Raw genomic sequence first — 16,002 nt, 5'->3', positions numbered from 1 at the left:
CTCAGATGTGTCTTTCTGGATAGTTTTTTCACACGCAACAAAAGTCATGAATTAGACATATATATATCCATTCATGTGAATTATATACATAGTATTTTTACAAATTAACAAAATTATAAAAATGTTTTATTACAATATAAAAAAATTATATATAATTATATATATATATAATTTTTTTATATTGTAATAAAACATTTTTATAATTTTGTTAATTTGTAAAAATACTATGTATATAATACAATTTTAATAATAAAGTTAAAACATAAAATAATAATAATAAAAAATTTATTTGGAATTAAATTGTCTAATTGGGGCTAAATATGCCCAGGTACACCTATACTTATAAGACGATATAACGAATAACAAATGCAGTGAGCAGCGCTGTCATCAGAAATCACCATTAACAGATGAAAGCAGAGTACAACCAAGAATGAATGCTGTATCAGAGTCCCTCACTCATAAAACTATACTCTTCATAATACAGTGAGCTTCCTGATACAGTAACACTTCAATGACGCAATTGTTCATTCGATACTAGTACAAAAAAATATTTTTCGAACGTTTTCGTTTTCGAATTGTTACATTGAATCCGTGGCGGAAGAAAGTAGTTCCGGCAACAGAATAGTTTTTAAAAGACACTCCGTGGTGATTTCTTATTTATTTTCAGACTTGTGCCGTTGAACTTTTGTATAAATGCAATAAATATGCAAATAATAATAATAATAATAATAATAAGTAAATCACATGAATGGACTCTTGCTGGACCCCCTGCAGTTTGCTTGGGTCTACACTTTATCCTCCAACATCTGGACAAACCAGGGACTTCTGTGAGGATCCAGTTTGTGAACCACCAGCTTTCTGACAGACAGGCAGCTGCTAGTGAAACTGGGAACACTCACATCCAGCGCATGCACCATCAGCACTGGCGCACCTCAGGGATGTGTGCTGTGCCCACTACTTTTCTCTCTGTACACGAATGACTGCACTGCTAAAGACCCCTCTGTCAAGCTCCTGAGGTCTGCTGCAGATGAATCATCGTCCTCATCCAGACAGGGAAGAGTCTGCATATAGCAGCGAGGGTGAGCAGCTTGGCTGTCTTGTGCAGTTTTAACAACCTGGAGCTGAACACACTCAAAACAGTGGAGATGATCGAAGAACATTACCCAGTCATTTACACAGTGAGGGTGATGAGTCCACATAGACATTAATCATAATAAAACTCAATTCAAACAGGCCTGAATTTCCAGGAATCTGGTTTCTTTAAGAAAAAAAGGTTAGACAGGTCCATGTTGTCTGGAGCCAGCGCTGATGATGTGAAGAGGGTTCTTCTTGACTGGCACATAAAGCTGTCAGGGTGTGTGGGATGGGGTTGGCGCCAGGCTGAGTTGCAGTGGGCATCTCCCCCAGCGTTCTGCAGAAACACTCAGCTCATCGCAGCAGTGGGAAAAACGCTCTTTCTCTCGTCCGACTGGAATGAGACCACCGCTCTGTAAACAAGCTCCTTTACGCTCTGGCTCGGCATCTCCTGTCATAGTGCTCATCATCTATAAACAGGCTTTATGAGGCACTGGTGACTGTGGTCGAGCAGCAGGCGAACTGGTTCTCATGCTGGACCGCTGCACCTAATATATGACAGACCAACATCACAACAAAGTGGCCGTTCTGAATGCTGATGGGTTTACTGAGCTGAAGGTGTGGGTGATCTGGTCAAAAACGCATCGTCAGGCTCCCAAAGAGCACTGTTTTCAGACATGCCTGCAACAGGGCAATGTGAATCTCATGCATCTATACCGAGACATCATGCAATCAATCAATCAATGATACAAAACAACCCAAAAGGGCTTAGTTGAGTCAGCTGCAGGTGGTATTGCATTCGGTGGTATTTTTGTATGTTTTACTCAGAAAGAAATACTGTGCATGTCATATATTTTGACACAGAGATGACTTAAAAGCTACTGTTACATGGAATATATGATAAAAACGGAAAGGATGCACTTTCAGAATAACAATTTCCTGATAATTTACTCAGAAATTAAGCTTTTTAAAAGATGTTTCATCAGCTGAACAATTAGTATGTTGTCAGTAGGCTACAGTCCATTGAACACACGTTACTTCTGTCTCTCAGAGTCTAATTAAACATGGCAGTACCCGCAGTCAACATATTATAAAACAACCAAAACTATCAATCTATGCTTTTAGAATGTGTTTCTATGTCTTTGTTTTCTGTGCATGAATCAATGTGACAGGCTCTTCTCTTGTACTGCTGCTGCCCTCGATGCAAGCACTGCGTTACTGCCCTCTAGCGGTCACTTATGCCTGTGGAAATCAGCAGCTTTGTTCAAGATTTGGTTACATTGAAAACTGTTAACTTTGAGTAATTCATTGAGAGGAACATAGGATCTTTAGAGCGTTGTGATTTATGTTTCATATTTGTTATTGAGAAAGCCTAAACTTAATTTTAAAACACCTGTATTTCCATTTGCATTTAAGAAATTGCTTTAAAGGTTTTTTTTTATGCATCAACAGTGAACATAGAAAAGACAGAACAGATAGAACCTCTACAGGATGTGTTTTTTTTTTTTTGGTTTTTTTGCAAAATATTATGTTCATATGTGGAGATTATAACATAAAAAAGCATAAAATGACAGAAGATTTTATCAATACAATGTATAGCATGCTTGTAGTACACATATAAAACTTTAACACCTGTAGAAAACAAATGCTTTTAAGAAAGAATTATTGATTCAAAACTGGAAATTAGTATGTGATGAAGATAATATTGATAAAGCATTGATGGATTCCTAAAAAGATTTTGTCATCACTGTATGACAAAATCTCTTTCTGTGAAGAGGTTAATGGAGAGTCTTACACTGATGAATGAAACAGTGACAGCAATATCACAGAAAACTTTTCCTTCCAAGCCTTGCAATTTTTATTTTATTTTATTTAGTGTCTCAAATTATAAAAATGCACACATTTTTCATCTAAATTTCACAAAAAGAGCAAACCAAGTTGCCTATAGCAGTACAAACATCACATTAATTAAATTATTGATATTTGCAATTGTGCAATTTGATAATAAAATAGTTTAATAATTGTTCATTTATGATACACCTTGTTAGTAGCTTGTAGCTATGATTGTTGATAAGTTAAAAAAAAAATATCTAGAAAAATGGAAAAGGTAGCCTAGTTATTTTCCAGGCCGTTGTACGTTTTAATCCTTTAACCAGAAAACACAAAATGCAATGCATAATTTAAAATGTAGGTAAAAAACAACAACTGTGAATTAACATAATAGATTGTGCCTTATTTTTACAGACTTTTCTTAGAGTGTGCAGAAAGTGTAGATTTACTAGTGTACTAGCTAATAAATGCTTAAATTAATTGTTCAAAAACTGCGTAAGTGTTTAATATGGTGTGTTTAAAAATAGTTATTTTTTATTTTAATATTATTTTATGTAATTATATTATTATTTTACAAACAAACCTAATATATATATTTTTGCAGGGATTTGATGTAGTGACAATTTTGCGTCGTGGTTGCGTAATGACGTCAACGCTCAATGTCTTTTATCAACAAACCGACCTTCCTTTAACAACTTCCCCTGAAAAAGAGTTGGCAACACTGAAAACTTTAGAACAGAGAGGAGTATAGATTAGCAAATGTGCTACACTGTAGTTTCATTTCACAGACAAAATAAATGTTATACATCAGCTATATTGTAGAATAAGATGTTTTAAATCACGCTAAAAAAACAAAAACAAACGAAGTGTTATGGGAAAAGTGGGGTCTCCATGCATCTTCTGAACAGGGAATGTTTTTTTGGAAACCAGTCAGTCACTTCATGAACTCAGCTTCCGGATGGGAGCAACCAGCTGCAAAAGCCCTCTTAAAGTATGATTAATATAGCTACAAAGCCTTTTTGAAATATGAGCATATGAACATGTTTCAGTGTGAGCGAGTAGTCAAAACTATTGTGAGGCATGTCATCTGACTCCCATCGGGAGCAATCATGTTCCTGTCTGTCTGACTAATCCACTGCCAAAGCTGTGAACATAGCAAGAAAATGTTATTCCCCAGGACAAATCATGTGATGACAAAACACACAGCTCTCAGTCGCAGTAATGATTTTTTTCTTCTTCTGTGTTTCATGCGATATTATCTCCATCTGATTTTACAGTCCTTACATGTTGTCTTGTTTTGTTTTGCAACTTCAACTTTGTATTTATTTATTTTTAGCATTTCAATTCATGAATTAATAACTTCAGGGATGAACTGCACAAATGCATGTATAGGTTAATTTAAATTCTTTGATTTGGGCTAGTTAAACATTTTAATCATTGGAATAAACAATGACTATAGTCTATGAGTCTATCTTTCACGTTAAAACAGTCCAGTTATAATTAAACCGACACAAGATCAACTACGTCATCAAAACAGCTTACAAATAAATTTATAAACAACTGAAAAAGTGGACCTACCTGGTTAAAATGTATATGTTATCGAATAGGCTATAAAAGCACGTAGCAAGCATATTTAGAAAAGCTGATTCTTGATACAAAATAACGGTAAAACTCCTTAATTGGTGTATAAATGATCATATATATATATATATATATATATATATATATATATATATATATATATATATATATATATATAGCCTATATATATGTGTGTGTGTGTATACATATATGGGTCAAAGACGAAAAAGTGTTTAACCATAAAAAACTGCTTTAAACTGTAGTTTCCCCCCAAATTTTTTTAAAAAAGTTTTCAGTTTTATTTAATTGCAATTTGGTTTTTGTTTTTCTGAGCAAAACATAAATATCATACATTTAGCCCTGATTTACAGAAGCCACCCAGTGAAATGTCATAACAATCTTGTCAGGCATATTTAACGCAAAAATCTATTTATGACATATTAAAAGACTAATTACTTTCACCCCAAATACTAATGAGTTGTAATTTTACATTTTTTTAAAATTTGCCACTATCCTAGGTTTTTCCCATTTGTCAGTAAGAATTTTCTACTAATTTAAAACACAATCAAATTTAGTAGGCTATGCTCCATTATTCATTTAGTTATTTTAATATGTACACGTCAGAATAAGCATGTTGTTTGAATTTTTGCATAAATATTGTGTTACACTGAATGACAATGTAACATTATTTCAACCAAATTTTGACATTTTATTCTCCAAAAACTTATTTAAAACCTTAAAAGTAGACATTTTACTTACATTTAATGTGCTTTCTATTGACACAAAATCACTTTTGTACATTTTTCTTGATGCGGACATCTTAACGTCTTTGACCCATATGCATAATTGAACACAAACATTTTTATTTACATTTTTATGATTTTTACCTATTATTATTCTTTTTTTAAATAAGCGTCACAAGGCATGTCAAGAAAACATTTGTGAACATTTAGGCAAATTCTGTAATAAAAAGCTGGCTTGTCATGTAGCACAGGTCAGATTTAGTTGAAGAAAAGTCTAAACACATCTCCAGTAACGAGTTAACTTGAATGCAAGACGATTCAAACCCCCACGCAGGCATATCTCGTGCACGAGCTTCCTTCAGGGGGTGTTCAATTCGGAAGTGATTGACAGGGATGAAGAGGTCTGTGGTTTCATCACTGCACAGACTCGTTTAGATAACACCCATCTCACCCCTCTGTCCCATCATTTCCTAAACTGGTCGACCTACAGGAAGCTTTCAAGAACGTTATCCAGCTCTTTATCTGCTCCCAATGCGCTGTTGAAAGACAAACTTAGATGCAGTTGCTTTGTGGGAGTTTGTGCCTCTTCTTCTCTCGACCATGTAGTCTGTCATAATATTTATTTCAGAAATGCATCAAACAAGACGAATTATTCGACTCAGCTCCAAGCGAGCTCTGTCTCAGAAAACCGTAGTAAACTCTCAGAAACATTTGCACGTTTTGAGCTCCATCCGTCACGAGGACTGTCACCGAATCCAGAGGCGCTCAGTGGAGGAGATGCTTCATAAATCATAGTGATATAAAGCAGTTTGCATAAGCTGCGGAGTCAGTTTACTTTATTTCACCAATTATTGCAGATGGATAAGGGAGTGTTGATTTGCTCATAGAGAAAAGTGCTCGCGCTCATTAATCAGAAACGCCTGTCTGAGACTCTGAGAACTGATTTTCTACAAAACTATAAACACGAAGCTCTTGTGCACCATTTACTCTGCAGCATTAACCGTCAGAGATCAAATAAACGATAATACTGTCTGTCTCCTCTGCACAAGCACAAACTATGGCTATTTTCCAGAAGAACGGCACCAATAAAAAAAAAAACTGGATTCATGTTGCATTATAATTACATTTTTAAAGAATATTAGGCCTACTAGTGAAATAATTGCTTGGAGAGGCTTGGGATTGTTTATTATTAGCCTATTATTATTAATAACCTATAATGAATTAGGCTACTGAAAATGGATAACCTGATCTCTTGAAAGTGCGTATTAATAACACGAGTTTCTATTTTTATTTGGCGTAGCCTATTGTTTATACGCAAAATTAACTTTTGCGTGCATATGATACTCAATGGATAGGATTAGGGCTGTGAGGTTGGTGCTTAATATATGAATGCAAAAAATAAGTATATTTAACCCGATCGATTTCTGTGCACGCAAAATACAAATCGTGTAGGCTACTGATGGTATTTTCATGAGACAGGGCTCAAGTAACGTGTACCGGATCGAGTAACGTGTTACCGAGTTATCGCAGATATCCAAAATTCGATTAAACGAATATAAAAGAAATACAGATGCATTAAAAATAAACATTCAGTAAACATTGATAATTAAAGATTATTCAGATAGACTAATATAAAACAAAATAAACTAGCCTATCTGCATCGTCTAAAGTAGTCTAAATAGAAAATGCAATAGAAAATATCTAATAAATGCATATATTATATTTGGGTTCTTGTAATAGGATATCCATAATTTCTTTATTTTATATGAATCGCCATGTGTTGCTCTTCTGGCTGTTCGGCGTGGGTGGGTTTCTGGTCTGTTGTCATCTGTTATCACGTCTTGATAACAAACCCAGTGGCACCAGAATCTTTCAGTGGTAGACAGTTGGGTTTGTCATTGCAGGAGTCAGGTTCAGCAATGCCAGTGTCTGATCCCTTGGAGAAAACTCTTCTCTGGCCTGTATGGCTTCCTCTAGATTAAGCAATTAAGAAGAAAACAAACACACTTTTGCGATCCAGCCAAAAGGGACATTTGCAGCCTCGAAGATATAATTAACAGAGATTATTTAAATCAAAGATGTCAGACTTCACAGCCAATAAAAAGCCTCCACCTAAATTGCCTGAATTGTTTTTATTAGCTATATGCTGCAACACCAAACGATTGTGAAGAACAAAAAAAATAATATGGATATTAATCTTATGCATGGACTTGTATGGAGCTCTCACAGATCATTTTAATATTATGCGTCATTTGGCCAATGGGAAGCTCTGAAATGTTGTGCGCGCTGCTGACCCCGCCCCTCTGCGTCATCACAGCAGGCAGTCACTCCTTACACCCCGAAAGTGTGTTATGAGGGCTCTGTTAGAAAGGGGAACCTGGGTTTATTCCTCTAAAAACTAAAGTTTAACCCTGCTAAATGCCAGCTGGGTCGCTCAGGAGGACCTTCATTTCATGGCAATGTTCTCCAGCCAGATGACTTCCACTCCTTTCTCAGTGCGGGACATACTGAACCTGGAGCAGAATCAGGAGGACTTGGTGTCTCTGGACATGTCTCAGCAGCTGGACAGTGCACTTATTCCGACCTCATCCTGCATGCTGTCCACTTTCAAACAAGAGCAGTTCATGGACATGTCATCCGGGGCCTCCCTCTTCAGCGAAGACCTTCTGGACGACAGAGGAAACAAAAACAGCCATCTGAACTTCTGTAACGCTGCTTTCTATGGGAAAAATGTCCTAGAAATAGACTATGTTAAGGGCGCAAAGATGGATGACACGTTTGAAGAAAAGGAGAAAAAAGGTGAGCAGGAATTTATCGGAAATTAAACACAGATGCGTTTTAGGATCATTTAAATTCTCAGCAAACTCAGATGACAAATGTAAAACTCGTAATGAATGTTTTAAAAAACATTTTAAAGAAGGGCAAGTTGATTAGAACACTAACTAAATGAATACAATTGAATTTTTTTTTACAAAAAAGTCATTAATTATCCTATTATTCCGCTTTTTAGTAAGTAAAAAAAAAAAAAATCCAGAAAAAAGTTTAAGATTAAAATCAGTATGTGCATTCTTACAAATTAAATTTAATAAAGTTGTTATTATTAGGCATCTTTGATTCCATATATTTCTCTATAGAGAAACTTTAACATGCACCTTTAATACGGGAAAAAAAAGGTTCTTCAGAGTCAAATGTTTTTCACACTTAGGAAAAAAAAAATCTTTTAAGAACTGTTCCCCAACTGTTCCCCAAAAAGGTTATTTATTTAATCCAAAAATAATCCGTTCTTTTATGTCATTGCTGATGAAATAAATTACGTTTTAAATTACTGTTTTACTTATTAGGCTAGAAAGTAAAAATATAAATATATAGCATGTATAAATAAATACATGCATGCATTCTGCGGTTTAATTTCTAAATGCAATGAATGGATAAAAACAAGTGGTATTATATTGACGATTTCTTTCCCACTAATGAAATAAATCACCCATTTTCAGACATCAGCTGTTCTCAGGAAGATCCAAGTGAAGATGTGAAGCTGGATGATGCGGATCGACCCAAGCAGAGGAAAAGGAGGAAGCCTCGGGTTCTGTTCTCTCAAGCGCAGGTGTACGAGCTGGAGAGGCGCTTCAAACAGCAGAAATACCTCTCTGCACCTGAGAGAGATCATCTAGCCAGCGTGCTCAAACTCACCTCCACACAGGTCAAGATCTGGTTCCAGAACCGACGCTATAAGTGCAAGAGGCAGCGTCAGGACCAGACCCTGGAGATGGTGGGCGTCGCGCCTCCGAGACACATCTCGGTGCCGGTTCTGGTTCGGGATGGAAAGCCGTCCACATACAACACATCTTACAACGTGGGGATCAATCACTTCACTTACAACAGCTACCCTGCGTTTAGTAATTTCCCGAGTCCGGGCAACACGAACTACTCATGCAACTACACAGCGAGCATGTCCTCCATCCAGCCCTCACAGTCCAACAACAACTACATCAGCTTTGGAGTTGGGGATCTAAATAACGTGCAGGCTCCGTTTCAGTCCAGCAGCGGGGTTCCCTCATTACACGGCATCCGTGCTTGGTGAAAAATAGAAATAAAAACTTTAAATGCATGCATCATTTCTATTGACATTTACGTTTATTGACAGAATCCAGACCGGGTTTACACACGTTCATTTTAGGCTTTAATAGCTATCTTTACGCATCGTTTTCTTTAAAAACCTGTCTGAATTATTTGCTTGCACTTGAGTTAAATTATGAGAGATAAACCTCAAGTAAAATATATCCTATTAGGTAGATTATTTATCTTTTTTCTCTCTAACAGATGGCCTTTAAAACTCGTGCAAGTTCTCTTTCTTTCTTTCTTTCTTTCTTTCTTTCTCTCTTTCTTTCCGAGGACAGTCTTATTTTTTATATAAAAAAACCTCACAGACAAATATTATAGACTGCAGCCAAATAAATGAACTATTATTAATTAGAAACATTTTTGTGTGTGTCATATAGGCTATAGCCAGAAGTACATCATAAATACTCTCGAATTGAGGTTTTGTTATTCATTTGCTTGTGTAAATCTAATATGTAAGCTTTTTGAAGAAATAATAAAGGCTTTTCGAGAATGCAATAATTATTTGGTTTGTGTAGAATAACAATAGGCTACTAATAATTAAAATTCGACGTATTATTATTCGTAGATTAGGCGATATTTACGAATTGCATTCAAATGATAAACACTTTATTATTATTTTTTTTATTATATTTGCTGAACCCTGATTTTACTTAGCAATTCGTATTCCTGCTCCTTATTCTTTTTCTCAATATAGACCTATAGCTAATAACATTTTTTTAAAACAATTTACTATTTAAGGAGTTTATGTTTGGTTTCAGATATAATCTACTTCACTATGACTTATCCATCAAATAAAAATACTGAAACAAGTATAATAGCTATGTAATAAGCACGTTTCCGCGAGAAAGTAAAAACTTGCGCTTTAAACGTGTAGAAATTATCCAAAAATGCACAGAGTCTTCTTCAGGGTGAGAAGTTATAGTCATAATTTTGAAGATCGCTCCGATTGCAGTTCACTGCCTGATGAGGTTACCGATAAAACTAAACTCTCTAATTGTGCATGCATCCACCCGCAATATTATTATTGTTATTATTTATTTTTTTATTTTTGTCGATTGCAACAGATACCCAACACTTGACCATTACAATTTTTTTGCATGCTATTCTTGCAATGGTTGATGTCGCACTTGATTGACAACACAAAAGTGATCTGCTTAGTGTGCTGAATGACACAATTTGCTTGACACAGAGAGGTAAGGGTGCAAAAACCTGGATGGAGGAGGGAAGGAAATCCATATTAGCTGCCACTTAAAATGAGTAATAGATTGTCCTCAGCTCGGGCATCTCTCTGTCTGGGTTCTCCACACATATCAGTATGTTCCCCGTCTCCACCACATCGACTGAGCCTGCATCTACTTACAGCTGAAATATACTACAATAGCAAGCTTACTGTGGACATTTTTAAGTCAAATATGGGAGGTAAAGAGAAAGGTCACACTGCAGTTTCAATAGTGGCCCACTCTTCAGAGGCGTTGAAAAGAACAAGTCAGATAACATGAATGCACCTCTCTAAAAATAACAGACCTTGTGCTCCAGCCACAACTGAAGGAGAATGACAGAGAGAGAGAGCAGGGATGGAATAATCAGCTTTTCCGGGTCTTATCAGAGGAAAGACAGGGTCGCATGCCTCTTTATCAGCGGAGCTCTGATTATGGCCATAGCTTTTCTGAGCTTTCCCCTGCGATACTCTGATTCTGTCCTGTCCAGAACAGCTGCTGCTTCATCACTGCGCTGGGATGTGAGTTTAACTCCTTACATTGCCTCTCATACAGTGCATTTCCATGTGACAGCCTCCAGAGTCCAGCATGCGTTCAGCTGGAGCCATGAAACATAAAAACCAAGGAAACACGGACAGGGAAACCTATAGAAGGCTTGTCTTTAAAAACACATTACATAGTGCAGTTTCCAAAAAAAAAAAAATTGATGCTGCATGATGCTGAAAATACAGCGGCGCATCACAGAAATAAATTATATTTTAATATATATTCAAACATAAAACAGTCAGTTCTAATATTTCACAACAGTACTGTTTTTACTGCATTTTCGACCAAATAAATGAAGTCTTTGTGAACATACTTTTGGACAACATAGAAAATGTGGTTCATGTTGACTGTGATTTCATATCTAATCATTCAAATCTATAACAACTTTGATATACAAGATTCTGAATTTTTTTTTAATCTACATCACAACTTATTAAAAAACCCATGATACAAAATGTGTAATTCCTAATGAGAAATAACCATTGGCTTACACTGAAAAACATTTTAAAATGAAGCGATTTGATTGATAATTCACTTCTTTTGCAAGAAACAGGTCTTTTCTGCTGTAACAGGTCTAGCTTTACTAAATATTGTCTTAATATTTGTACTCCTGATAATAGTGTTATCACATTATAGTTAAATAATGTTTTGGAATAAAAATAACTTATGACATTTACAAAATGATAACACAGTCATTGTTAGTTCATGCTAATTCACAGTGCATTAACTAATGTTAACAAGCACAACGTTTGATTTAAATAATGCATTAGTAAATGTTGAAATTAACATCAACTAAGATTAATAAATGCTGTAGAAGGATTGTTCTCTGTGGTGAAGAAGAACACCATGAGCTTCATCAAATTAAAATCTCTCGTGTTTGTGTCCGAGTCGAACGGTGACAGGTAAAAGAAAAGAGTAAAAAATAAACCCTGGACAATCTTCCTAAAACATACATCTGCAGGAACGTCGATGATTATAAATATGCTTTATCTTTATCACAGTATAATTTCATCAAGCCTCATGTTTTCATTCCATATTTATACTGAAAATAAAAGTAGCTGTGATCTTATTCTAGTTAGCGGCTCTGAAATCGAGTGACAACTGATTTGTTGATTCACAAATGTCTTCACACACAAAGTGCTTCATATTTAAACACAGTTTAACACTATAACTGTATTGTCTGTGTGAGAGGAATCAAACAATCAAATCCTGCGGTCGTTTACTCTTCCTCAGCCTGAAAAAGTGTTTTTTTTTCCTGCTGAACACTAAAGAAGATGTTTTTTTGAGAGCGAACAGACGGCACCCATTGACTTCTATGCTACAGGAAGAAATACTATGGAAGTGAATGGGTACCATCAACCGTTTGGTGTTTAAAGCATCATCTTTTTAGCATTCAGCAGAAGACAGAAACTCAGAAATATATATAATTTTTACATTTTATTTAAAAAAATAATAATGTAAAATAAGCACACACAGTTAAACTTTTATTCCTAACTAGTAATTCCCAAAGCAACCAACTATGTTTCATTGTTGTTAACTCAGACTGAAACTACTAAAAACAGTTTTCTGTAATTGAAATAAAGCTAAAGTAAAATGATATAGATAAATCGTGTAAGCTACTACTAAATATTGTAGAAACTGAATTTTCTGTAAAGTTGTTTTGCAATGATTTGTAAAGTAAAAAGCACTACAAATTAAATGAAAACAGTACTAAAATTAAAGTAGTAACTTTTTACACAAAAGTTGAAATGCTAAAGTTATTAAAACTGACATAAACATAAAGGCAAAAAAAAAAAAACTATTTCCTAAACCTCAAACTGCAACCATGAGGCTAAAAGCTATGCTATGTGTCACTCTGAGTAATTGCTGTAACAATTGTGTGTGTGTGTGTGTGTGTGTGTGTGTCCACCTGGATGTTCCCGTGTTTGGCTCCTGGGATGATCTGAATCCTCTCAAAGTCCCTCCCCAGGATGATGATGTCACAGTCAGAGTAGTACGCGTGTCCCACGAGCCCCGGACAACACAACACACACAGTCTGACACTGATAATCACAGAGAGTTCTACATATCATCTGAATTTAATGTTTTGCTAGGAATCGAGAGTTTTAAATGTTTTAATTTACGGTTTATAATCTCTGCTGCTGCTGTTACACTCATAGTCGCGAACAGCTTTAATCATCTGGACTTTTTGAGTCAAATATTTTGGCAAAATTATTTAGCATTTTTATTTTAAATTATTTCTTAAAATATCAGACAATATCTGCTTTCATTTTGCATGCATCTTGTTTATTTTAGCTTATAAACATTTTGTTGTTTTTGTTGTGTTGTTTTTTATCCTCATTTGTAAGTCGCTTTGGATAAAAGCGTCTGCTAAATGAATAAATGTAAATGTAAACTTATCAAATTATGGCTTCGTTTCCTTACATGAATGTCGAAATATTCAACTCAAATAAACACTTGTATGATGCAGTATTAGAATTAGAATTTAATTTGGGGTCCTGAAATACCCTGAACACTGCACAGAGGTTAAGATGACCATTGCTACAAAAAAAAAAAAAAAAAAAAATTGAAACTCATCCTATTTTGTTTTAATATTCCCTTACTAATTTATACAGTTACTGATGCTATGGACTGTGGGATTACTAACAGGCTATTAACAAAAACCTTTAAACCTCTTTTCTCTTTATTAAAAGTTGATCTAGATAAGTACATGATAGAATCAAATGTTTTGCAAATCCGCTCGAAAGGCCTGATCTCAAATGATTCGCGAAACGCGATTCGGAGCCCCGATCTGAATCAAATGTTTTGCAAACTCCGAAGCCCCGATCAAATGATTCGCGAAACGCGCTTCAGAGTCCCGATCTGAATCAAATGTTTGGCGTACTCGCTCCGAAGCCCCGATCAAATGATTCGCTAAACGCGATTCGGAGTCCCGATCTGAATCAAATGTTTTGCAAACTCCGAAGCCCCGATCAAATGATTCGCGAAACGCGATTCGGAGTCCCGATCTGAATCAAATGTTTTGCAAACTCCGAAGCCCCGATCATATGGGTTGTACACTCGAAATCAGAATGAATTGTGGGTAAAAAGTAATGGACAAATGATGAATGGGAATGAAGTAGTTCACTCAGAATTCGGACAGCACTACAAATGGCTGACAGCCTATTAACTAGTTCACTATACTGGATAGGGAGCGGTCTCGGACACAGCATAGGTTTTTATATGTCCATGGTCTGGACGCTGATGACTGATGACTTCCGGACACAAAAGCGCGGACAATTTCAAATAAAAGTCGTGACTTCTCAGCGACTAAATGTGTTCAGTTATCATCCGAGGGTGTGTAGTGTGTTAACCTGAAACCGGATGCCAGTTTTTTTTAAAAACTAATTATTTTTTTCTACTGAGATACATTTATGGTCGACCGTCACTATTTTGGATATGAAAGGTTATTATATAGCTATATATATATATATATATATATATATATATATATATATATATATATATATATATATATATATATATTATAAATTGGTGTTCAGAAAAAAGGTCACAAATACTGACAATGATCCCCTACTAAAGAAAGAAAGAAATCAAATAAAGTTGACAGTTACTGGAAAAACACTATGTACATAAAAGAGGGTAAAATGCAGGAGAGATACATCAGGAGGACACAGACTGGTGTGTGTTATCTCAGCTACCATACTGCGCTTTGTTAATTCATACGTTCTATTTTATTATTTTTATTTTTTGACAGTAACGTTTTATTTGTTATTTCTTTATTTTTTTCACACGTTTGATATCTCAAGCACTTTTATTTTACTTCAAACTTTTGGGGAAAAATGTACACACAGGACGTATTTCTAATTCTGGATTTGAGTTCTGGCATTCTGGAAGTGTAAAACAAAACACTGAAAAGTACGACAAATGTTTCTAAGACCATTTTTAGAATCACAAATTTTCAGATTTTACTGCTCGAGCAGACACGAATTAGTGAACTCAAATAGTCTCCCAAAGACGACCTTTCTTGTTGTTTAGCGCCCTCTACTGTTGACAATTGAGCAAAGATCAACTGTATAATTGATGTAATCTAAATGGCTCCATCAATTCCCAATTCCCATTTTAATTCCCAGGACGGTTAACAGACTGAACCACGTGGTGATTCACAATATATATATATATAAAAGTATAATAGTAATAATTTGTGCATGTCATTGGCCCTATAACGATTGAGATGCAAGGTGGGATCTGGTTCACTGAGTCCAAAGAGAAGTGAGGAGTGTCAGTTGGTGTCCAGCTTCAGGGTTTGTTTGATTGTTGAGCTCTGAATATCTGCGTGACATGATCGCTGGAGAGCACAGGAGACAACAGATCTTCAGATGATTCAACATCTGGACAGCAGGTGAGCTTTATACATTACAGAACCTGTTAGCTAGGCTATATAAAACCCATGAAAATTAGAAATGGTTTTCCTCGTTGTGTTTTAGATCAAATAAAAAGTGTTAAGCAAAAACTTTTTTACAAGGTGTTAATTAAAGAAAATAGTCGTTCTGGGCAAAATGTGATTTTGTTACTCCAAACAGCATGCAATTGACATTCAATTTTGACTTGACTTTGTGTAGAAGTCTACATTTATTGATTTTAATAGATTAATCTTCAACAAACGTTGCATTTTTAGGATATGCTTTAGTGTTTTGAAACTCAATTCATCACCTTGATTAAGTAACCTTTTTACTCTGAATATAGAGAGTAGTTACACCAGTCAAATGTGGACGTTTTATACATTTATACTGTGTATGGGGTAAGTTGTCACAGTGTAACCTGCCACTAAGCAGCATATTACGTGCGCTTCAGTACAATTTCAACACAATTTCGAAACACAAATTATT

General features: G+C 35.4%; 1 protein-coding gene across 1 annotated transcript; it reads left to right on the top strand.

The window, feature by feature from the left end:
- Positions 1-7,514: 7,514 nt before the first annotated feature.
- LOC128027140 (homeobox protein Nkx-2.5-like) lies at positions 7,515-11,529 on the top strand. The gene is made up of 2 exons (XM_052614442.1): positions 7,515-8,027; positions 8,723-11,529. The coding sequence occupies exons 1-2, from the start codon at positions 7,682-7,684 to the stop codon at positions 9,307-9,309; spliced, it is 933 nt and encodes a 310-aa protein (XP_052470402.1). The 5' UTR covers positions 7,515-7,681; the 3' UTR covers positions 9,310-11,529.
- The last annotated feature ends 4,473 nt before the right edge of the window (positions 11,530-16,002 follow it).

The sequence above is a fragment of the Carassius gibelio genome, chromosome A14 (assembly GCF_023724105.1).
Source record: "Carassius gibelio isolate Cgi1373 ecotype wild population from Czech Republic chromosome A14, carGib1.2-hapl.c, whole genome shotgun sequence".
Classification (NCBI taxonomy): domain Eukaryota; kingdom Metazoa; phylum Chordata; class Actinopteri; order Cypriniformes; family Cyprinidae; genus Carassius; species Carassius gibelio.
The sequence above is the reverse complement of the archived record's forward strand: the minus strand, read 5'-3'. Positions and strand labels throughout refer to the sequence as shown.